General features: G+C 37.4%; 1 protein-coding gene across 4 annotated transcripts in view; it reads right to left on the bottom strand.

Annotated features, from left to right (window-relative positions):
* DGKI (diacylglycerol kinase iota) overlaps window positions 1-26,258 on the bottom strand; it is a 503,130-nt gene that overhangs the window by 15,139 nt on the left and 461,733 nt on the right. For 2 of the 4 annotated variants that reach the window (XM_055284146.2, XM_055284148.2), the window contains 3 exons: window positions 23,997-24,033; window positions 22,213-22,312; window positions 17,231-17,933 (listed from right to left, as the gene is read on the bottom strand). In XM_055284146.2, coding sequence (XP_055140121.1) covers window positions 17,817-17,933; window positions 22,213-22,312; window positions 23,997-24,033 — 254 coding nt within the window. In that variant the 3' untranslated portion in view covers window positions 17,231-17,816. Of the gene's footprint in view, window positions 1-8,991; window positions 17,934-22,212; window positions 22,313-23,996; window positions 24,034-26,258 lie in introns of those variants that run through there. The other 2 variants (XM_055284147.2, XM_063642297.1) reach the window with 2 other exon arrangements.

Genomic DNA, 26,258 nt, shown 5'->3' on the forward strand with positions numbered 1-26,258 from the left:
ATATGTGAGTCAAGAATTGATAAGAAAATCCTAGGGTGATAAGTATATAGCAAGTCTATGAAACAATTCATCAAAATTAGAACAAGCCAGTGCTTTCAGAAGAATGGAATCAATTCCAAAAATAAACAGGAAGCTAAATGATACTAGTCGCATGTTGAAAAAAAGTTTGCATATATGGTTTTTTATCATTTAACAAGAACAAAGAGACAATAACAAATACCCAGAGGAAAAAATTCATAAAAACATTATCAAAGAGTTCAAATATAAAGCAAACTAAAATGTGGTATAACTTAGAGCAATTAAAAAAATGTAAGAGAAATTATTTGACCTGGAAGACAGGAACGTTGCATATCCTTTGCATTGGGATCATGGCCTTTAAATATTTCAGGAAAAAAAGATGTAATCTTAGCACATTACTTAGCTCTGCAGCATATATTATTAACATACCATGCTAATGAAATTTCATGTTCTTGATTTTCAACTCTTAGCATTTCCTCATCTTCTCCCTTCTGCAGTTTCTATTAACTATATTATTTGTTACAGTTGTAAAATTTTAATCTATTTGGTAGCAATATTAAAAGTTCTACATGTTGTCACTTTTTTTTTTTTTTTTTTTGACAGAGTTTCATTGTTTTTGCCCAGGCTGGAGGGCAGTGGCACAAACTTGGCTCACTGCAACCTACGCCTCCTGGGTTCAAGTGATTCTCCTGCCTAAGCCTCCCGAGTAGCTGGGATTACAGGCGCCCACCACCACGCCCGGCTAATTTTTGTATTTTTAGTAGACACGGGTTTTCACCATGTTGGCCAGGCTGCTCTCCAACTCCTGACCTCAGGTGATCCACCTGCCTTGGCCTCCCAAAGTACTGGGATTACAGGTGTGAGCCACTGCACCCAGCCCTACTTTTTTTTAACTCTAAGAGTAAGATTCACATAAAACCTTTGTAGTGATTGCTTCTGTGAACAGAGTCGGGAGGAAGTGTGACGCAGAAATTGTAATGACTGCTTAATAAGTAAAAGTCTGTGAGTGCTTGCAGATTGTAGGGCTGTAAACGAAGTAGCACAAAAGGAATTAAATAATGAAGAAACAAACAGGAGTAAGCCGGCATCACATAATATCAAAGTAGGGAGACGTGAGTATGTGCAAGGCTTCATTCATAGGTTTCTCTTCCCTCTTTTTTTTTTCCGAGTCTTTACCAAAAATATTTTGAATTATACTGATCATAAAATCCGATTTTTTTTTTTTTTTTTTTTTACTAGAAGTAGGCTAACACTTTTAAATGATCTACTGAACCATTTCATTTGCATTTCTTTGTTTTAGGGCAGTGGTTCTCAAACTTCAGAGAGCATCAGAATCACCTGGAAGACTTGTTAAAACACAGATTGCTGGGGCGCACTTCCAGAGTATCTAATTCAGCAGGTCTAGAATAGGACCAGAGAATCTACATTTCTAATAATTCCCAGAAGATGCTGATATTGCTGCTCCCAGGACCCCATTTTAAAATCTCTGACCCAGGGAATGCCTGGGTGGCTTAATCACATTCTGCTAAATGGAAGTTTCTGGATGATTCTTGTCTCTAAAAGACTGGGCTACATTAACCTAAAATAAACCAGTTTAAAATTTAAATCCTGATATGACTCTGACATTTAAGAGAGAAAAATTCTTCAAGCTTCAAGTTTCCATAGCCCTTCAATAACTGTTGGGCAGTCAGGTTTCATGGAGAAATCCAGTAGCACTGAGTACAGTTGATGACCTTTCATATTTGGTTGCATTTCTCTGTGTGTGTATATGTGTGTGTGTGTGTGTGTGTGCATGTACGTATGTGCCCATATGGGTATATACTTATAGATACATGAACATAAATAACGTATAAATGTGTATGTGCACACATACACTATATAAATATACGTTTGTTTTTGCTGATCTATTCTTTATTCCTTTGCAACTTAAAAAGCTCAAGACTTTGTAAAAATGTGATCTAAATGTTCTTGAGAAGAAAATATGAGAAAAGTCATTATTCTACCTAAATAATTTTTACTTCCTTTTGGTAGCTTTAGAAACTTTAGCTAAGGACATATACTTTTTAATTTTAGGTGGGGGCCCTAAAATTACTGTTCTTTCTCTAAGCACCCACAATCCGGAGTTTGGGTCTGCATTTTGAGAGAGGTAATTTATTGCATATTTTACATTCTCATTTCCCTAACAGAATCCTTGAAGATACCTGAATAAGACTTTCTGTATGATTTTTGAGGATAATAGTGCATCACTGATTTCAAATCCTGACCATATGGATACAAAGGAAAATCTCACGAAGCATGAATTTTGCTATAATCCAAGAAAAATCCTTAACTATATGAAGGTCCATTTAAAGAGAAACATTCTTCTTCTCGTAAGAGTTTTTTAAAGATGATTTTGTCCTTTGATTTTGATCCTAGAATTAAACTTTTCATGAGTTATTTTTAAATGAAGAAACAGATCCCAAACTTCTCTGTACTCTTCATAAATGGACAGTTTTATTTATTTTCTGGTATTTAAATCTAGAAATGTGATGGCCAGGTGTTCTTCTCAAATCTGAGTTGCATTATGGTTTGATGTGGGATAACACTTATTCCTTATTTGAACTTTGCTGCTTGCTTGTATGAGGGTTGACAACCTGTTCTAGGATTGCTGTTAAGGCAGACTGTGGTTTACAATCTTATCAAGAAAAGATGTTTCCATTTCATAAACCAAAGCCATCTCTAAAGTGGGTAATGGCAATAAATTTATTGTGTTTTAATACAAAGTCTATTGATTTTTTAAAACAAGTTTATGGAGGTATAATTGACATTCAAAAACTCTGCACATAATAAAGGTAAAATTAATTAGTTTGCATATATTTATAACCCATGAAACTATCATCAAAATTAGCATAATGAGTAATAACAACTTAATTTAAATAGTATTCAAACACTCTGCTTCTATCATCTGTGTCCTTCTCCCTTTATACTGTTATTGTCACATATTACATACTTATACATTGTGTGGTCATTACAGATTTATAATTATTGTTTTATGCCTTTGCCTTTTAAATCATATAGAAAAAAAGAAGAGTTATAAACCCAAAGTTCAATGATATTAGCTTTTGTACGTATCTATGTATTTACTTTTACTAGTGTTCTTTGTTTCTTCATACAGCTTTGAATTACTGTTGGTTCAGCCTGTAGGACTGCCTTTAGGATTTCTTGTAGGGTAAGTGTACTGGTAACAAAACCTCTTAGCTTTTGTGCATCTGGTACTGTCTTAATATCTCCCTCATTCTTAAAGGATACAGTAATTTTGCCAGATATAAATTTCTTGGTTGACAGGCTTTTGGTTGTTGTTTCCCCAGCACTTTATCATCCTGCTGCCTTCTGGACTCCATGATTTCTGATGAGAAATCAGCTGTTAATCTCATTAAAGATCCTTTGTATATGACAAGTCATTTTTGTTGTTGTTTTCAAGACTGTCGACACAATTTGACTATAATATGCCTTGGTGTCAATCTCTTTGAGTTAATCTTGCTTGATGTTTGTTGAGCTATTTTGATGTATATGTTCATGTCTTTCATCAAATTTGAGGAGCTTTGAGCCATTACATCTTCAAATATATTTTTCTGCTCTTTTCTCTCCCTCTATTCTCCTTCTGGGACTCTCACGATGCAAATTTTGGTAAGTTTGATGCCATCTCACTGGTTCCTCAGATTTTGTTCACTTTTCTCTTTCTGCTGCTCAGACTGGATAACTTCCATTGTCTCATCTTCAAGTTTGCTGATTACTTCCTCTACCTTCCTGCCGAAATCTTCCATTGCACCCCTCTAGTGAAATTTTCATTTCAGCTATTGTGCTTTTCTGCTTCAGAATTTCTACTTGGTTCCTTTTTAAAATTTATTTTTCTTTATTGACATCCCTTAATTGTTCATACATTGTTCTGACAATTTCCTTTACTTCTTTTGTTGATGGTTTTCTTTAGTCATTGAGCATATTTAAGACAGCTGACATCTATCACTAATAAATTTTAATATCTGAACTTCCTCAGGGATAGTGTCAAATTCTTTTTTTCCCTGTGAATAATCCACATTTTCTTATTTTTTAAAATTTACCATTTTCTCTTCTTTTTAAGGCTAATTAAGTGAAGAAGTGAAAGTTTGTTTCTTTTTATGCTTTTCAATTTTATTGTTGTTGAAAACTGGACATTTTCAGTAATGTAAAGTGGTAACTCCGGAAATCAGATTTTCCTCATCCTCAGAAGCTAATTTTTTGCTTGTTGCAAGCTATATTAATCTGTTTGTATGATGAACTTTCCAAACTATTTTTGCAAAGTCTGTATTCCTTAGTGTGTGGTAACTGAAGTCCCATTGTCCTTTGTCTCTGCAATCAGCCTGTGGTCTGAAAGAGGTTCCTGCATATCCCAAATTTTGGTAGGCTCTCTCTTCCTCAATCACTCCCCTAGTTGCTGTGTCTGATTAGGTCCCAGAGTTTTGGAATAGCTAATTCTTGTAATTTGTCCCCCAGGTTACAGGTTGTTTCAGTAGAGAAATGAAACCCTGAAGGATTCCACTTGGCCATTTTCCATGAAGACACATTCCATCAGTCAGTGTTTTTTTTAACAACCTTTGCACTGGTGGCTGGATTTTTCTTGGGAACTGTCCCTTAATCAATGGGACCTCTCAGCTGCTCCACTTGCAGAGCTATAGGATATATCTTCAACTTATCATAGTCTACCTTCAAGTAATATTATGCCACTTCATGAATAGTATAAGAATCTTACAGTTACATACTTCTATTTCTCCCCTCCATTCTCTTATGCTACTATTGTCATATATTTTACTTTAAAATTCCACATATCATCAATATTTTAAGTCATTTATTAAAAATATAATAAGAAAATATATATATATTTATTCAAATACTTACAATGTTCATTGCTCCTCATTCCTTTATGTAGATATGTATTTTCATATGGTAACAGTTTTCTTCTGTCTGAAGGACTTTCATTAACATTTCTTATAGTTCAGGTCTGTGGATGTTAAACTTTTTCAGCTTTTATATATCTATAAAGGTTTTTATTTCCAATTTATTTTTCTAGATAGTTTTGTTGCTAAAGAATTATAGCTTTATGGTATTTTTTTTCTTTTAGTACCTTAAAGATGTTGCCCCGTTTTCTTTTTGCTTTCGTTATTTGTGATAAGGAATCTACTGGTATTCTTATTTTTATTTATGTGTTTTTTTCTCTGGTTTTTAATAAGATTTTTTTTTTGCAGTGGTTTTGGCCAATTACAGGGTATTTTTATCTAGTTTTCTTCATGTTTCTTGTGTTTTGAGTTTGTTGAGCTTATTCAATTTGTATAGCTTTTTAAAAGTAAAAGTGCTAAAATTCCCAGAAATTATTTTTTCAAATTGTTTTTATATCCTCCCTCTCTCTTCTTTCCTTTTAGGACTCCCATTACTTGTATATTAAAATAATTGAAGTTGTCCCGCATTCTATGAATGCATTTTTTTCATAGTTAAAAACCCTTTCCTTTTCCATGTTTCATTTTGGATATTTTCTATTGGTACATCTTTGTTCACTGATCTTTTCTTCTGTAGTGTCCAAATCTGCTCTTAATCTTTAGGAGTGTATTTTAAATCTCAGATATCGTTAATTATGTCTAGAAATTTCATTTGGGTCTCTTTTATATTTTTCATGTCTTTAACTCTTTGAACATCTGGAACATAACTATTTGAACATTTTTGCTAATGCAAACATCTATGTCAATTCCGGGTTAGTTTCAGTTGGCTAATTTTCTCCTCTTGTCATATTTTCCTGCTTCTTTGGATGCCTATACATTGGATGTCAAATGTTGTGAATGTTTCTTTTTGCATGCTAGGTGAATTTATACTCCTCTATGTCCTTGGGCTTTGTTTAGAGATAAGATTCAATTATTTGGAAACAATTTTGCCTTTTCAGCTCTTGCTTTTGTGATTAGGCAGTCTTAGGGCAACATTTAGTCTACGGTTAATTATTTCTCATTGGTGAGTCAAGACCCAATTCAGTGCCTCATGAATTATGAGGTTTTCCAGTGTGACGAGTGGTAACAGGCACAATTCTCAGTCCTTTGTGAGCACTGGACATTGTCCCTTAGATCATTTTGGATGGCTCTTTCTCCAGTCTCAAGTAGTTTCTTCACATACATAAACTGATCAGCACTTTACTGAATACTTAAGAGGAAGTAGCTGCAGATCTGTGGGGTTACTTTTCTGTATGGTTCTCCCCTCTGTGATACTCATCTCTTACAAGCTCGAGCTGCCTCTATTTTCCAAACTTTCAGCTCTGTCTCAACTCAGGAACTTCTTAGGAATTCCTAAATTAGCACTCCCTGAATCACTATCTGGAAACTCTCTGAAGTCTATAAAATGAGGTGATCAAAGGGCTTATGTCATTTGCTTTCCATCTCTCAGGAATCACTGCCTTTTTTTTCCCCCGAGGTCCTGTGTCTCAACAATCATCGTTTTATATATACATATTTTGGGTTTTGAAGGGGTGGCCTACCACTCCACACCTGTGGGTGTTTCTCATCGGGTGGGACAAGAGACTGAGAAAAGAAAAAGACACAGAGACAAAGTATAGAGAAAGAAAAGTGAGCCCAGGGGAACAACGCTCAGCATACGGAGGACCCACGCCAGCACCAATCTCTGAGTTCCCTCAGTATTTATTGATCATTATTTCTACCATCTCAGAGAGGCAGATGTGGCAGGACAACAGGGTCCTAATAGTGGGGAGAGGGTCAGCAGGAAAACATGTGAACAAATGTCTCTGTGTCATAAACAAGGTTAGAAATGTGCTGTGCTTTGATGTGCACATACATAAACATATCTGGTGCATTAAAGAGCAGTATTGCCGCCAGCATGTCTCACCTCCAGCCTTAAGGTGGTTTTCTCCTATCTCAGTAGATAGAACATATAATCGGGTTTTACACTGAGACATTCTATTGCCCAGGGACTAGCAGGAGACAGATGCCTTCCTCTTATCTCAACTGCAAAGAGGCCTTCCTCTTTTACTAATCCTCCTCAGTACAGACCACTTACGGGTGTCCGGCTGGGGGATGGTCAAGTCTTTCCCTTCCTACCAGGCCATATTTCAGAGTATCACATGGGGAGAAACCTTGGACAATACCTAGCTTTCCTAGGCAGAGATCCCTGCGGACTTCCGCAGTGTTTTGTGTCCCTGGGTACTTGAGATTAGGAAGTGGTGATGACTTTTAACAAGCATACTGCCTTCAAGCATTTGTTTAACAAAGTACATCCTGCATAGCCCTAAATCCATTAAACCTTGAGTCTACACAGCACATGTTTCTGCGAGCACGGGGTTGGGGGTAGGGTTACAGATTAACAGCATCTCAAGGCAGAAGAATTTTTCTTAGTACAGAACAAAATGGAGTCTCTTATGGCTACTTCTTTCTACACAGACACAGTAATGGTCTGATCTCTTTTTCTTTTCCCCACAGGTTTTTTAAAAAAAAATCTGGTGGGAGGGCAAATCTGGCCTGTTAGTCCATTTTGGAAGCAGAAGTCTTAATTAAAAAAAAAAAAAAATTCCTGCCTTATCAGGGACCCCATTTAGTCTCTGCCTGCTCTAATAGTCAACTCTTTCTTTACCTCCTGATTTTGAAAGTCTAACTTAACCATAGTTAAAAATAGCATTTGCACCAACTACTTATAGGATCCAGAAAAAATAAACAAATGAACTATATTTCTTCATTTTTATTCTGTACATTTCCACACAATTCACAATACAGAAAAAGTGTCCAAAAAGTAACTGTAACTAGTCAATTTCTTTTTCAGAGATTAGTTCAGTCTCCCAAATTAACTCCATTGAAAATCTCTGTAGAGCAACACAGTGATCAAGATACTTTATATAAATAGGAAATGCAAGAAAATTAGGGAAAAATACTTTATGACTTTGTTACAAAAAACTTCATTCTTCCCTTTCCCATCCCACCCCCCCACCCCCCCCCCCACCCACCCACCCTCCCTCCATTTCATATTATCTGAATCCTACTTTACCTGGAAATAAAACTTCATCTTTCTACTGCCACAGCTGCTACTTGTTTATGGATTCCACCCGCCAGCTGGCAGCTTTGCAAAAGCATGGCTCTGGGATGTGATAGGGCAGAATCAGAAATCATGAAAAAGCCCTTTATAATGTGACTGCAACTCTTCATACAGATGTAGCCTTTGCGAGTGGAACACCCACAGCCAAGGTTACCTTGGATGCCTGGGACCGTTTTCCCACTCAGAAATCAAATTAAATCAAATATATTCATTCTTTTAGAACTGAGATTGTCCCCTATTCCTTAATTTTTCACAAGAATGGTTTTCCTCACTTTCAATCAGTTGTGGTCTGTATAATATTCAGATTCATGGTTGCCCACTTAACTATTGGTAATTTAAAAAAAAAAACAGCCAAGCTAACCTTTGCTGAAACTATTTTGGCCCCTAACTTTTCAAAGATGTGTTTTGCAAAATATTCTGTTGTGTTAGAATATTTTGTCTATGAGAGTTCTAAATCTCCTTCCCCAGGATGGCAAGAATCCAAACTTTCCCAACTTATAATCGGTAAGTCAGGGAGAGCATCAAAGTTCTCTTGCATTGGAAATTATGCTTGTATGTAATTAGAGTCTCAATCCAACCAATGATGGGTGGGGAGAGTGGCAAATAAAAATTCTTTGATCTCCAGAAGATCAGGAGATCAGGAACCATTTGATTGTACATAGAAGGTACAATAAATATCAAGGCTAGATGGTATCTTAAAAATGATAAATCTCACCAACGCATTTGTGAGAATTACCCATAAATTTGAAACAAAAAATATGGTAAACTGACAGGACTATCTGTATGTGTATGTTTTATAAGAGTAAAGACAATTTGTAAACATATATCTACCATTTTTAAGAGGAAAATGTATATTTAAATCCCAAATAACAAGGTCACAGTCTCTGAATTTTTAAGTGAATATATTTAGATTTGTGGGAAAAAAACCCTAAATATTCCTTATTTTTTTCAAACTTTATCAGGGACCAGAACAAGTTTGTGGACAGGTATAACGTATTATAAGAGGTTGGACAAACTCCTTCCAAAAACCACTTTGTCCTTTGGAAAGCTCCATTAAAAAGTTCTTCGATTAGCTGACCCTACTTTCCCCAAGTTCCACACACAATCTAATTCTTCTATGCTGCATAAACTGAAATTTTCACAACTAATACCCCTTGAAGCCACTTTGAACAAGTTTAATCTTTCTGTATGTTTCCTGAGTTTGATTTTCAATATCTGCTAACACTATCAGTTGTTTGAGATTACCATGAGAATTTGTGTTACTACTAGAGTCTTCTTATTGTACTACTTTTGAGAATCTTTTTTCCTTTCCTCATAACTCTGCCCCTCTTTTATGCCCCCAAACCAGAGGCAAGAAGTAGAACAAGAAAGAAGGTGGAGTAGAAGCAGGTCTTTTCTGCAAGACTCTGGATATGGACTCGTTTCTTAAAATTATCTCAAGTGACTTCCTCCCTCACCCAGTCAACCTGAAATCTAGGAACTCAAGCTGTATTACAGAATTAAGGGATGATGGGCAATTAAAACTGTAATCCACCTAGACAGAAATATGACAGAAACATTAGTCTACTGATATGGGGTTAAGTCTTGTCTCATGACAAAAAGTTATAGAAAGTGCCTCCATGCCTCTGTATTAGTAGAGGATATAGACTTTCCCACCCTCTTCTCCAGTCCTGACTCTACATCCCAAACAACAAATGGGTAGTAAGTAGGGGAAAGAATACTAAATCCTTTATTTTCACTTTAACTCCTGAATCTGTGACCTTTTTGCTTTGGTAGAAACATATCTTTTTTAGGAGATTTGGGAACTGGCTAACAATTGGCAAAATTGCTAGCCAATTCCCAAATCTCCTAAATTGGCTAACAATTGGCAAAAATGCTAGCCAATTCCCAAATCTCCTAAAAAAGATTATGTTTCTACTAAAGCAAGGTGTGTCTGTGTAAGCAAGGCAACTTTTTAGAGTCATGAAATCCCTGCTCCTAAATGATTTGGGATATATTTGCAATGATGGAAGCTTTTTTAAAAAATGCCTTCATTGCTATCTATTTGGCAGGAACCTGGGGGAAAAAATAGGCTCAAATTGAGTTCTGTTCCAGTCTAAAATTATAGACATTTAAACCAAGAAAATCTCACAGAGTTTTTCTAGTCCAAGATCTCTCACAATTAAAGATTTGCTTTTGATCTCTGAGTTAGTTGTTCAATCTTCACTTAACTACTAGAAGAAACAGTGATAACAACTTCAGTGTTTTTCAGAAAGCCCAAACTGTTTATCTGGATGCAATTTTTACGAAAAATAAATCCTTATAAGTAATAAAGCTAACTCCTTTTCATGTGTTATTGCTCCTTTCTTTCCTTATTTTATTCTACAAATCATCTTCCCTGCAGAACTTGAAACTAACAGTCCTACTTGACCCATCTCCTCTACATATTCTTATTCCTAATCCAATTTTGTCTTCTTTCCAGATTAAACATCCTCCTTCTACATATTCACCAATCTGCCCATAAATGTCCCTTGTAAACTATGAGATTCTGAACTGCATACCCACCCATAAACTTAGAGCAATAGAGTCTTGGACGTCGGGGCCATTTTTAACATTTTTTGTTGCAGCATTCTGAAATTGTATCATCCTAATAGTAACTTCCAAGGAAGAAAAATAGGACTAACATTTTGTAAATGCTGAGAATCACAAATAAGTTAAAGAAGCCATTAACGCTCACTGTTAATTTCTTCTCTTGAAATCCACCCTGGTATGCAAACATCAGACTTTTCTTTCCTTGAACTAGGTACAAGCTGACAAGCCTCTCTCCGATAGCAAAAACTCTGACTTTTTTATTTCACATTCTCCCTTATTTCTAACTCATTCTTTCCGTGGAAACTTAGGTAAACATTTTTTTTTTCATGGAGGCATCTTCTATATTATGGAAATCTGAACAATTGATGTAAAACATCCTTGAAGGCAATGACGGAAAATGACTTACTTAGAAAACATGTTAATATGTAATTTCTAAAGACCCAGTTCTGGCTGCAGCACTATCATTTGCTATATGAAGCTGCACAGGCTGAATTCACTGCTCTGAGATTCAGTGTATTCATCTAAAATGTATTATATGCATTATTCACCTCGTTGGGGTTGTTTTGAACCCCAATTGAAGCTCAAACATGCCAATACATCATAATGCTAAAGCACTTTTTAATTCTTGAAATTGTTCTTAACAGTATAGATTTGAGTTGTTTAAACTGTCATAGAGTGAAAACTATATGTGTGTTTCACTAAAGGACTGAGGGAAAAGATAATTTCAGTATTTCCCACTATCAAAGCCTCCCATTTCAGAAGGCATTTGGCTCAAAATACTGAAATTTCAAAAGTTAGTTAGGTGAAAACTTGGATCACTATTTTCTTATGTCCATGGGTAGGACCTCCCTTGTGGTTGCCACGCTGGTGGCAGAAGTCAAGGAGTTTTCCATGATTGCCTTTCATGTACATTTACTTGGCTCGCAAATATCTTACAGGCAGAATTTTCTTCTGTGGTTATATTAGATTACACTTAACTCTTAGAATATCAAACCACAGCACTTTTTCATATTGGATGGACAGTAAGACAGATTTCTAATAGAATTTTACTTGACAATGACGAAGAATACTGATCAAAATTTATAAGCTTCCAGAAGTATTTTTAATTAAATTACACCTTTTAGTATGTTTTCTTTTCACTAGCTCTTAAATTCATGCCTAGTTTAAAATTTTTAAAATGATAACTAATGGCCATTCCCCTAGATATTTTTAAAATTCTCAGTTATAAAGCAAAGTTTAACAAATCAAAATTCAAGATTTTCATGAGTTTTAAAAATAAAATCCTGCCATTCAACAAAGCCATTAAAAAATATCTTTTGAAAAATCACAGCATCTAATTTCAGCCCCCTCAAATCACATATTCCTTATCACAACACCCTTCAGAGTGGTCAGGTATCCTCTGTTTAAATGCTACCAGAGGCTGAAAGTTTATAACTCTGTGATATCCACTCCACTATTACATATTATTTATACTTCATCTTCTTTATATTTAGTCAAAACCCACTGAAAAATTTGCTTATTTTTCCTAGTTCTATCCTGAGAGCTAGAATAAATGAGTCTTAGCTTTCATTTTAATAGTGTTTCTAAGTCGTTTTAAAATCTTAGTTTCAGATACATTTTTAGAAATCTACTATGACTCCAGTAAAATGGAAATACAAAATATTATTCTCTTCCTACTTATGTTTTCATTGAACTAAAACATTGCTGGCTAATGAGTGGCTGGTATGATAAAGCCTTGGTTGAATTTCCAGCCCATGCTGGACACCCTGGGGTTCTCCTGCACTGCACTTATCACATTGGAATTTGTCTTTTCTTCTAGACGCCAGCTTCATGAAATCAAGAGTTTTGTCTATTACATTCATTGTTATATCCTTAGTATGATGCCTGCCTCAGAATGACAAATATTTTTCAGATAATGATTAAATACATGCACGCATGATTGATTCATGGACATATGATTACACGCATAACTGAATACATATGTAAATAGACTCTGGAGTCTATGCATTATGAAGATACCATCCAATTTTCACGTTTCTACTTTAAAATCTATGCTACAAGAGCCTAAGAATTATTTTTTTCTGCTTTCTTCCTGGGACCTGGTCAGTAAATCTCAGTGTCCTGGGAGAGGAGGTTGTCCAAGGGCATGACTCTTTTCGTGATTCTTATTTTCAGGTTTCTCATTAAGCTGTGAGGAGACAATGTAAAACCAAAGATGGCCCTCAGGAGTGTAAAATCTATAACCTATTCCTCCAGGTGTCGTCAAAGAGGCATGTGGCTTACACTGCTGAATGTGGAAGCAGCAGCCATGATTGCGTACCCTCATGGGACTAAGACAGATATTTGCTAAACCTGGTCAATTTTCAGAATCATGCTTGCCATAATTCTATAAGATGATCAAGGTCAGTGGACATCCATGTGTCCTTTGAGTAAAAGGTATACTTGTCCCAGAGGGTAATTTCATTTTCATCTAGATTGAGCATAATATCTGGGGAAGATTTTTGCAGCTGTGTGACAAAATTACTGACAGTAGGAGGCAGAAAGTCCAGGGACAGGACTGTTGCTATGGCCCAAAAATTAGAGAGACAGGAGATGAAGGATGACTGGGACACAGAAAAGGGTAGGGTCCAAGTCGATCTGACAGACCTGGCAGAGAAGGGCCTGTAGGACTTCTAATCAGCTGAGTATGAGATTCAGAGTGAAAGGAGTTGAGAGATTCAAAGGTGGTTCAATTAAGATGCAGGCAGAAGCCATTTTATATTAAATAAGTGTTAAAGATTAATCAGAAAGCTAATTTATTAGAGGTTTTTCTACTTTTTTTCCTAAAATGAATATAATTCATTTAAATAGAGCAATCAGTAGTTTTATTTGACGGTTACGATGAGCCATTTTAACAAAGTCCCATTTTTAAATAGCATAATTGAATAAAATATCATGCTGTTCTCAGTGATTTCATTAGCTACTCCTTCTGGAAGGAAGACAAGCTGCTCAGACCCCATACTACACTGAAGTTACTACCCCTTCCCAGCAGTAGCCTGCCCTAATTAAATATCATTAGGCAACCTACTGAGTGTTAGCGTTACAAACAGCCTTGTAAAGTGGTGTAAGCATCACAGAGGAAAGAACTCTCCCTTACTTGAAATACAAACATAGCATAGATAAGTCTTGGGGCTATGGCAGGTTTCATGCTTCGTGGAAGGCAACATAAACAATTACAGGAACTCTTGGTCATGAATTTTATGACACAGGTAATAGAAAATGGCAAGTGCAATTGTAGTAATGCCATGACAGATCTAAGCCTAGCAATGGTGGAAACAAAAAAAAAATGGAAATTCTCTGTTTAACCTGTCTTTGCCTATTGGTGTTCACTACACATATACAAATGATCAGCATGCTTTTAAAATGTTTGCTGTTTTCTAAACCTATGCAATATACATGAATATAGTATACATACTTGTATGTGTATATAAATAAATGTCTATATATGTGTGTAAATGTATACGCGTATATACATACATACTTGTGTATGAATGGATGGAGTATTTCTGACATCACATACAAGCAACAGTGTTCATCAGTGTTAATAGTATTTATTTTGGGAAGTGGGACACAACACCAGAACAAAGGGATGCCTTGACTGTGGATGTGATACTCATCCGTGGTATTAAAACATTTTATAAAAAGCATGTGCCATTTTTATAACTAAAAAAACCCTCAATATTATTAATAAAATTGACATGTAATAAAATAAAGATGCTGTGTCATTTTTTAAGCCATGAATATTACGGAATATTATGAGGGTTCTAGTAAATAAATAAATTTCAGAAATTCATTAGGCAAAGGGACTCTCAATAGGTCCAAATGAAAATGAAGTGATGCTGAGTAGCTCCTAGCACAGGCAGATCTGCCAAAGCAGCCATTCTGAAAGGATAAGGAGCAACAGGTATATACGGCTTTCCATCAGTCATTACTAATTTCCATCACTGTGCATTTGCCAGCTAAATTATGTTTCCAAACTTGCATTGGTTTTTGGTTATCACATCTACAGAGGAAACATAAACTCTGAAAGCAAAATTCCTAATCATGGTATTTATTCCATTCTTGGCTTACTAATCTTCTCTCTTATTATTTATGAAGTCCTTGAATATGATAAAGCACAGTTTAACTGTGTTCTATTTTGTTAAATGCACAATATTAAAATACAAGCTTGCAAAAATGGCTACCTTTCAGGTTACAGAATGTTGTCTTTTAATAACTCTTCATTTTGCATTCCTCCATCAACCTCATCTAAAAATGGAATCGCAAAGCAGTCAGTGCCATGACACAAAGAAACAAACACAGAGGAGTCAGCCAAGCTAGCTGCCTGTTCAGTGCTGTCTCAGTAGGCTTTGTAGAAATGATATTTCTATAGGTACATATTTTTATGTCTGTTAAAGTTATGTGGCTCTTCAGACCATGACTAGATCACTTGCTTTCCTGATGGCCTAATAGTAGGGATACGATATAGTTAAGCTGAGATGGAAACTCCTAGACCATAAGGCCTTAGCTCTTTCCAAAGCCCAGAACCAATTTTTAAAACATGCTGCAGGAGGTGGTTTAATGTTGAAGCCATTAAACATGTGGTTATTCTGCTCACTTTATTTTGGAAATCCCAAGTCCTAGTGGTACTTGCTTTTTTCAAGGCAGTATATCAAATATTGGTCTCCATGAATAACATAGGACTCTAATGCCTTTTTTTTGGTTTGAAACAATTTCCACATGCATCAGGAATCTTATAGTACCAACTCATCATTTTTCATACCACAGATTTATGTCCTCAATTGGAGCGATTTAGAAATTGGTCCATAGCCACCTGTACCCTAAATTTTCTCTGGGCTGCTTGGAAGTATTTACAGAGAAATGTGAGACGGTAGTTGATGAAAACAGAGCTCTTCATCCCAGCAGTAACAGCTAGATAACTGACTGCTTGGCCAAACATTTGGCTCAATCCAGGGAATGGAAGATGCCATTCAAAGCCAGATTCCAGTTTGTGTTAAGGATTATATTTCTGCCATCACATTTCCTTGACAGTCCCACCAACTAAAAATCCCCCAGCAAAAGCCCAGTGATTAAATTCTCCTGGAGCATATTTTTCCAGCTTCTGGAAACAATCTGCTGTACTGTCTCCTGTAATATCCAAAGGATAGTTCCATTTCTGAGGCTGATATATGGAAGTAGATTACTCACAACCCAATCCATCCTCCCACCAACAATTGGATTTTGAAATGACTATGGAGAGACTGTGGTAATAAAATCCCCATCCACTGAAAGGCTGCTCCTGTTCAATACAGCACGTCATAGCCGCACTTTCAAAATGATGATACGTTACCGAAATGTGACTCAGATAAGCAAAATGTCACCATTAGACTTTTAAATTAAATGTGGAGACACTATCATTCATGGTCATATGTAGAAACATTAGGGAAGCACTATGCTGTGTCCAAGGAAAAAATGAAAATAAGCTCAGGAGACGTCAGATTTCGCCAAAAGAAAAATCCTTGGACACCCACTTTTATTTTTGACTTACCCCCAAGTCAAGTAGATATTTGGACAGAAAGACAGACATTTTCTTCTGATATCACAGAGTCCCTAAGAGAGGTACCTGTAAGTACCATTCGATCCGTGGCAGGTTTAGATGTTACAATTCTAACTATCCAACAGACATTTCTGGCTAGATTCCTATGGTGGTTTGCACTAAGGACTTTCTGAAAGGGGAAAATAAAGTAGATAAAATAATATAGTAGACTACCCCATACACAGAAAATGGGGTTATCAAGTACAACCTTTGGACCTGACAAATAATAGTTGAAGCATCCTTCTGAATGATCTGGGCATCCCATAAATCTGGCAGTGGAACTCATACAACAAGCCTTGGCCTTGGGTCAAGGATTACTTGGAGTAATGAAAACCAAAAACCTAAAAGAAAGACCTAAAATGGGGCCCCTCTCACCACTGTATCCAATAGTCTATAGTTATTAGCCTCTGTGCAACATTCCAATGACTGTTTTCTACTTCAGTGACATATGTTGACATATGTTGCTACTTTTGCTTTTGCTGTTTTTTTTTTTTTTTCAAGTCAATTAGGGTGCTTTCTATTATCACTCAACAAAGTTTAGAAGTAAACATTGTTAGAGTGCTCCATTTCCTGTAACCACAGTTCCCACACAGGATTATTTGCTCTGCAATTTAAACAGCACTTAAAATTGAGTGGTTCTGCAAACTAGCTGTGGGCCTCTGTTTAATCCTTTGCTCATCTTCTATTGCAGCAAAAGGCAAAGATGGCTACACATAGGCAGTACGGAGCTGTACAGACAGCCCAAGCTGAACCAGTCCTGCATGGCTATTGGCTACAGCCCAGCAGCCTGGGCTGACCCCTGGGTTACCTCTCTGAGGTACCTCCAAGCACAGACATCTCCCATGCCACCTCACCATTCCTCAGAGATATAGCACACAAGTTGACATTATCCATGTGGCACTTCCCAGCTCCTATATAATGAAACGGAGGGTTGAGGGGTAGGGGGGACATGCAGAGAGAGTCACTAAATAGTCTTGATATATTTAGTCTTAGAAATGGAAGTGGTTTTACAGTTATATTTCTGCAGGACATTCAGAGGGTTTTAGAAGGCCTTCAGACAATCTTGTGGTCTTCCAAGACTGAATGTAAAGAGAAGAGATAGTATTTTTTTTTTAAGTTGATGGGTAGTTACAGTAGAATTGTATGGTACAGGGAAAAAAAATCAATGCATAGGGGCAGGATGGAGCAGTGCCATTTATACAAACATCCTTTGAATCTTTAAAATTAATTATACAGGTGAACACAGAAGTTCATGCTACTTGCTGGAAGCAATAAGGATCAAATTTTGTGGAACTCGCACTGTATTCCACAAATCTCCAGGTATCCTGCCCCCTTCTCAATGGGCTATCATGTTCTGTTTTACATCTTGGTAGCCCTTAAAAGCTAGTGGCATGGTCTCAGGTAGATTCTTGCAGGAGAGAGACAGATATATGAATTCCATCAGCTTCTTCCAGGGGAGCTGCCCAATCGCAGGGAGGGCAGATGTGATATGCTTGCTCACGTTCTCTTTGCCCGAATACCAGGGTCAAACAGCAGTTTCCAGGTCCTCATGGCCAATGACCTTATAGTTCTGACGGCTTTCTAGGTAAGCAGCCAAGTCTGGGTCCCCAGCCTGCTGTGCTCTTTCTTGAGGTGTCTTACCCTATATGAAAATCGTGAAAAAGAAAAAAAGAGAGAGAGAGAGAGAGAGAGAGACAAAAGCGCTAGTTGTGAAATACAAAAACAAAAAAACAAAACAAAACAAAACAAAAATCACAGAAACAGAACTACCCAAAGATACTTGCTAGTAAGGATCCTTTCACATTTGGTGTTTTAGAGTTTACAAGACACTTTCAAATCTACTGTCTCATATGAGCGTTAAATTGAACATGTGCGATTGGTGAATGAAAGGGAAAGAGTTTATCACTTTTGACGGGTGGGGTTTATACTAGGGAAACAGAAGTTCACAGAGGTTAACAGTATACAGGAGGAAACAGTGGGATAAAGTGAGTTTTGAAACCCAGAGCCTTTCTGGAAGATGGGGAGGTAGAAATTACTGAATTTAAAAAATAGGGAGGCAGGCATTTAGATTTCTAGTTTAGGACTCTATTATTCTAAACTTGGGAAATCAACATACAGAAACTAAAAGGAAGGGATAGTCATAAAAAAATTGAAAGGTTTTCTTTATTGGTTTCAGACTTCAGTTAAGTTCTCCCCAATTTATAGCTATTTCATCCTCTAAAAACTAAGCTAGTTTCTCAATACAAAAGTGGTAGATATTGATTAAAGAAATCTTGGAAAGCTTGAAAAGCAGAAAGAAGAAAAGGAATATCCCTAATCATTCCACCAAACTAAGATAACCACTACTAACCTTCCACTGATAACTAGATTTTGTCTTTTATATGCCTCTATACATATTTTTATAAAAACAAAACCACAATTCATTTACATACTGTTCTACCTTTCTTAGTAATATATCATAAAGTTGTGTCATTAATCTTTTACATCAACATTTTAAATGATCATACAATTTCTTACAGACTACTATAATGCCTTTTGTACATTTGCATACACACATATACACATATATTTGTATATATATTTCTATTTTTTAAATGAGGCCATTGAACAAGAAGTCAGCAGTAAAGGGAGAAAGAGTGTCCATTCTTTTGAATGCCTGTAGATATTACTTGATATCGCTCAAAATTTCTAATTTTTGTTCAATGATAAAGTTTTAACTGTTTAAAAAGTTATGTTAAGTTCCAAAGGAAGGGTAGAGACATGATCATTGTACCAAACAAATAGCTCCATGTACAAATGCACACAAGTTTTATAAATATTATCAGAGACTTCTCAGCTTTCGTCTCGGCTATCCCAACAGATACTGGCGACCTCAATCCAACCTGCTCTACATAGCCTACTGAGGAGAGGACAAAAGGGAAGTAACCACGGCTCTAGAGTCTTTCTAAAATTTTACTTATTTACTTGGGATTTAGCCATTAACCACCAGTTTCAAGTTCCTATAATAATTTTTATTCAACTTGTTTGCAGCCTTAGTAGATAATTGTGTCTTTACTTCCATAATAATGAGGTTGGAATTTCCAGGTTCCAAATATTCAGAGAGTTTGCTGAGGTGGGCCTTTGAGTTGATTTCTGAGGAACTGATCTCTAATAGGAGAAATTCTCAGGATGCTGCTTCTCTCCAAAAAATTCCAGGAGAAGATTCAGTTGTAATTATCACATTCAACTTTAAACTAGCATCAAGTTACAGAACGGCAAAATTTAAAAATCCTTAAAACGTAATGAAATATAGCTATATTATTTCATGTGGTAAGATCTCTAGAATATAACACTGAGTGAAAAGTTATATGATATCATGTATGTATGACTTTATCTAGTTAAAAACAATGGAAGAAAAACAGGCATATCTACATGTGAAGGGGGATCATTAAAAGTTTAATGATATCTAGGTCTAGCTTGTGAGGTTTCCAGCAATTTTTTGCTTTTTGGAGCATATCTTCCTACATTACTAGTTTTCTATGTGAGGGGTTTATAAGAACAAGCTATTTCCATTTTTTTTAAAAAAAAGCAGACACATACACAACACAAAATAGAAAGAAGTGTCCATGAACATTGAGCCCTTTATCTGATTCAGAAACGTGGAAAGATAAAAACGCAGACCTGCTCAAGAGCCAGGTCTCCTGATTCCTGTTTGGTTTGTCCCTCTTCTTCATGGCTTCTCTCTGTTTTTAAAATGATCTGAGTTGAGTGTAGGACCAGCCTTTGTGTGGTAAAGAGACAGTTGCACTGCTGTGGTCCGAGTGGCCCTGGCAAGACCAACCCTACCCCACAACCTGGCTCCATTAATCCTGACTATAAGTTGTGTGTTTCTCGATCAGGCTAAACATCAAAACATCTGAGTGCAAATAACATCCGGGAAGAACATCGCATTGAGAAATTATTACTTTTAATGGCAAAAACCACAATTACTTTTACATTAACCTAACCATCTGCCATTTGAAATAGTGTACCCAATTAGCTAGCCAGACAGGTAACAGACCACTAGAAATCAGGACACAGCTCAAGTGTGTTTGATATACCTAGGCAGCCAGGGACTTCAGAGAGCAAGGGTGCTCATGGGTTGCCAGGGAAGTGGAGAGTTCTTTGTAATACAACTGGCTCAGAAAGGAAAGAAGTTCACTTGGAAGGCAAAGTTATTTCATAAAGTGGACTGCAGTTTGAGGAGGCCCCAGGGAAAAAATTGCACATAGGCAGATTCTTATCACTTAAATAAATCTAATGGAGCTTAAGCCATTAATTAGGCTTCTAAGTAATCTATCTACTGGGTGTCATGGTTACAACCATTGGCCCAAAACCTGAGCTACTCGGTACCAGCTTAATGAAGGCCTCAACTGTATATTAAGATCCTTCTATGTAAATGTCTACAGTTAAGTGGTTCATTCTTTCCTGGAGTCTACCAAGAGTGTTCTAAAACTCTCAGAGCTTATCAGAATCCTCTATGGCAAGCTTGTCCAACCCACAGCCCGCAAGCCACACGCGACTAAGGATGGCTGCAAATGAGGCTCAACACAAACTCGTAAGCTTTCTTAAAACATCGTAAGATTTGTGTGTGTGTGTGATTTTTATTTTTTCAGTTCATCAGCTGTTGTTAGTGTTAGTATATTTCATCTGTGGCCCAAGACAATTCTTCTTCTTCCAGTGTGGCCCAGGGAAGCCAAAAGATTGGACACCCCTGCTCTATGGTGTTGATTTTCTATGTAAACTAACTCCTCTTTCTTTCTCTTCTTTCTTATAGGCTGAGCCCTGGGTCAACTCTACTAATCTACAACTCCTCCTTCCCTCTATCTTTCAACCCTTTCTCTTGGGTGCTCTCTGTAAACTTAAACAACTCATGGTGCAGCTTGTTCTCAGCTCTCCTAAACAGTTTCCCCAAGGCCTCACCTCTGCCAGCTGATGCTATCAAGGTTGGCGCACATGTCACACTACAATTTCTGGCCTCACTGCCCTCTTATTAAGATAGTTCTAAGAAAGTGGACACTTTAAGTTCAGATTTACATAACTTTTTCTGTGGAGAAACCAACCACATTTCAAGCCACATGCCACAGGTATCACTGTACCTCAACAAAACAGATTCCATAAACAAACCAATTTTGTTATGTGGCTGGGGTGTTCTGGCACCAAATGGGAACCACCAACCTGCTGATACAACACTGGGCTGGACGTCAAAAGAGCTCAATTTAATTTAAGGCTCAGCTACTGGTCCAAGGGTATGTATAACCTTCTCTAGGCTTTTAGCTCCTATACCTACAAATGACAGTAATTCCCATGCTACCTAGTATCTGAGGTTAACTTTTAGAGAATAATATTAGAAAATAAATAGAAAGAATTTTTTAAAAATGAGGAACTACATAAACACACCAGATTTAAGACTGTAACCATCTCAAAGCCAGATCCTACCATCCTGGGAGCTGGGAAAGAATCCCTCTGGCATCCATATAAGGGGCCATATAAATCACAGAATTTAAACCACATTGGAGTAAGTACTGAAGGAAAATCCCAAAGGGGCTTCTCAGTAGTCAGGCCAAAGTCTTTGAACATGGTCCTGACCCCTCTCCTTGGGCTTCGGACCTCAACTCCCATGACTTGGCTGCTAGCGTTCAGCAGAACAACCCCAAGGTCCCAAGGTCAATGTGTTCAGAGGTGTATAAAGCCCCATAGGCAAGCACACGCCCTCCCTTTGTGCTTATACATTTAAATCACAGTTTCTCTAAATGAAGCACTCTATTTTTTCCTCCTTTTTCCAAAGCCCCAGGCACTTCCATAAGCACAGAAAGGATGTCCATGCTATGGTCACAAGCAAAGGCAACAGTGCCTGCGATCTCGCCCAGCAGGAGGATGTTTGCACTCACTCATCGAGTTACCTTGGAGTCCGTCTTTCTCAGAGATGCTCCTGCATCCACCAGAAGCTGGCACACAGCCCGGTTCCGCTGGCAGGCAGCCTTGTGCAGTGCAGTCTCACCCCTAAATCAAAGACGAAATGGGAAACCACCCATAAAGGGGTTGGAGGCAGCAGGGAATGGGGTGAGGGGAGCTGATGTTGGGTGCTCCTCAGTCTCCTTCCCTATAGGCTTTTGAGACCTTGACTGTAGGGTACATTCTGGGGAGGTAGGGAAGGGGATTTCTAAAAATTCTTTGAGCTAGTCACCACCTGATCATAATATCTGACTCCAGCCCCTTTTCCAAACAGTGTTGATTAACTAGGTTTAGTAATTTTTTTAAAAAAACTACTACTATCTGATTTAGGTGATAGTCAATGCAGTATTAAACAGACTAATTGTTTAGATACATCTGAACACTGAAGCCATTCTCTCTGTGCATACATTTGAGCAGAGCGAGAAAGGCACTGGGTGAAAGAACAGGGAGCAGCGTAGAGTGCCTCTGGCCCTTCAGGCACAGCACGCAGCCCTTGGTTGATGGCCACTCAGCCTGCAGTGGAGTATCTCCTGAGAACCCAAGTTCAAAGAGCCAGGCCAACACCCACTCTGCTCTATCCACTTTAGATTCTGTGTGAGTGGCAGGTGGAAGGAGGGGGCAGCCACAGAGGATATCTGAGAGGCACAGTGAGACTCTGGGAGAGTTTGAGAGCCAGGGCTCTCCCCAGGAGGCAGCAGGCTTGAGGCCAGCCACTCAGTGTGGGAAGTGGCAAGGGAAACTGGCCATTTCCCCATCACTGACAGGCTCTATAAGGAGGAGGGTATTCCTATCCTGAGCCCAAAGGCACCAAGATGCTTAATGCCAAAGTGTTTCAGGAAAAATCAATAGCAACCTTTAGAGAAGGCAAAATGGGGTAAGTGATGGCACCACTTATAATCTTGCCAATAGGATGTGCTGGCATGTGGACCAGCTCTATGGAGCAATAGACAGCTTCTTCCACAGCTCTACTGCTTCTCTTCATCCTCCATTCTATTCATTTCTACTTCTCCTCCTCCCTACATGCTTAGCTACTCACCACCTCATTCCTCTCCACACCAACTCATCTTTATACCTTTTCAAATATGGCTTTCAGGATTAGTTGTACAGCCTATCTTTGTTCCTGTTTGGGGAGCAGTAGCTATTTTGCTACTTTAGAAATAAGGTTGAAAACAAACATTATCATCAGTTTAGGCACCATCCCAGAGCTGATGACTTTTTCAATTAGGATCCCTTCTCTGAACCACAGAAGACAGAAAATAGAGTGACTATGTTCTTAGTTCTTCAGTGGTGGTACATAACTTGTCCTGTTCTAGACTAACCGAGAGAAGTTAGGTCATTACATGTGAATAATGCCTTAGGGCAGTAGGGCCCCATTTTCTCAGAAACTCCAGTTGAGAGAGAATAAATGTGATGGGTATATTAAAAGGTAAGTGTAATTATTTAGACTTCTCAGCATTCCAAGATGCACCAGTGCAGAAGTACATTGCTTGAAGCAAGCTCTAAATGATGATTAGCACTGACTATGGAGGCAAGCATTATGGCAATGGTCATCAATTTCTATTGTGTAATTTTTTATTTAGGCTATTAGCCCTGCAGTTATGAACAAAGTTGAAAGTGGACTTTGAATTAATTAAGTTAAAATTACCTATGATATGCTCTATAGATTACATTCTTCTCCCAGATATGTTCTGAAGAAAATAACCCAGACTATGTAATAAAAGGCAACACTCACGTTTCACTGTCTGCCATATCCAATAACTCGGAAGGTCCTAAATAAGAAGAAAGCAAGATGACAATCAAAAATAAGCTCAAAAACTAAACATTAACAGAAAATCTATAGTCACAGAATTAAAATGCCTTGGAAAGCTAAATTTGGGGATAGGAATAATAAGACAAAAAGAAAAATAAAAGGATCCCTCTACCTCCTCATCACCAAACTCCCAATGTCCATGAACCAATATGTACAGAATGGTAGATACAAAAGAATGGTATGGTCTCTGCTGTCAAGAAGCTTTCAATCAAGTTTATGAAATAAAACTGGAATAAAATAACTGAAAAATAATTAAGTGGCTAACTAGGGAGAAAGGGGCAGATCAGGTGGGCTTTAGGAATCAGGGCAATTTCTCATTCTCAAACGAGTTGCTTGGGATGGTGTCTTATGAAGCATAATATTAAGGCTGTAAGATACTATACGTATCATCTAGGGTACAATTCCACTTTTTATAAAATTTCCCTCCTCAGACCAGAAAGAAATACTATGCATATACATCAAATGACTATAGATGCATCCTTAGGAACGGAAATATTCTGTGTATTTTCCCTTTCACAATGTTTCATGTGTTCACGAATTAATCCATTCAGTCTACAAACACTGCTTGGAATGTCCACCTTTCTAGCTCTGTACCACTGCTTCTCTCCCTGCCATCTCTTGCCCTCTTCAGCCTGTGGGTATCAGCTGAGACTTTTTTTTCCCCATAAAACCCTTTATTATCCCACATCAAACAGCTTATTAAACACCTGCCTATACAATCCCTCACTTTATGTACTGACCCTGTTTCCTATAGTTGAATGGGTAATGGGATTTATCATCCAAGTTGGGACCACCCCAGGCAAGGGGGGATATATGATCATGATACTGATCATGACACTTAACAAACTGTTTTAAAATAACCTACTGATTTATCTTTCCCTATAACTAGACTCCAGAAAACCCCTGAAAGTTTTGGCCCATGCTTTGTCTAGCATTGTGTCATTCGTTGGTGCCTAGTATAGAGCCTGGAGATAAGTAGATGCTTAAATATTTGCTTGAATGGATGAATAAATATGCTTTTAAGTGCCAAACACAGTCAAGGTATTGAGTATTTTAGTCTTTAGAAAGATGATCCTGGGGATTTGCTCTCCTTATTGGTAGATATCATTATTATTAAAAATTAACTTATTGTGCATAGTAAGAAGGGGTGGAAGAGGTTATCACTCTTACCATGAAAGTCATTGGCCAAGGACAACATAACAGAGATGTTATGGGATTTCATAATTCTCCTGGTAATCCAAATCATCTTGACCTTTTCTCTTTCACACCCGCCATTCACTGGGACCAGGTGAATCTTCTCTTGCAAAGTCTCTCCTATTTGTCTTTTCTGTTTGTCCTATTTGACAAATAGACTTCCTAACTGGTATCTGCCTGGAACATTATTAGCATGCAGAAGTAGTTATCAAGAAAGATAAGAAGGTCTTATATCATCTAGATTTCTAGGTTTCCAATACATTATATCTACTGCTTACTTCCAAGTATTTAAACACTGGAGCTCACAGTCTCTCATCTGGAACTACATTTCCTCAATTTGTTCCCAGGGTTCCATTTTTTTTTTTTTTTTTTTTTTTTTTTTTTCACAAAAGCTAAAGTGGTAACTGCACACTCAACCATTTATTTCTCAGGCTTTCCCAGCTCTCCCTATCCAGAACCGCCACCTATGTAAATCTGACATGCTCTTCAAAGGTTAGTCTGTGACAAGGTCCTCTCAAAAGATGACCTTTGACAGAAGGAATGTATTCTTTCTCTCAACTCTCAAAGCACTTATTTGGTTCTACCCTCATACTATGTATTCACTTTTTGAATGCATGCCTTCCATAAATAAATTATTCTATATTTGTTGAATACAAGAACACCTCAGTTATTTTTTGTATCCTTCTAGCACCTACCCTATATTAAGGAAACAACAAAGATTTAACACATACCTCTTTGTTCCTTGAAAACATGAATAATGATCCTCATCCTCCCACACACATACCAAAACTGCAGAGCAGCACAGGACAGTGATCAGGGGTGAGGTTTCTGAAGCCATCCCTTCTTGATTAAAAATCCCAGCTCTGCTACAGACTAGGTCTTGGCCAAGTCTAATCAATCTCTCAACCCCTTGGTTATCACACATGTAAAGTCAAATTAATAATAATATTTATCTCACAGGGTTGTTGTGAGAGTTCAAGAAGGCTGGGC

The sequence above is a fragment of the Symphalangus syndactylus genome, chromosome 6 (genome assembly GCF_028878055.3).
Source record: "Symphalangus syndactylus isolate Jambi chromosome 6, NHGRI_mSymSyn1-v2.1_pri, whole genome shotgun sequence".
NCBI lineage: Eukaryota > Metazoa > Chordata > Mammalia > Primates > Hylobatidae > Symphalangus > Symphalangus syndactylus.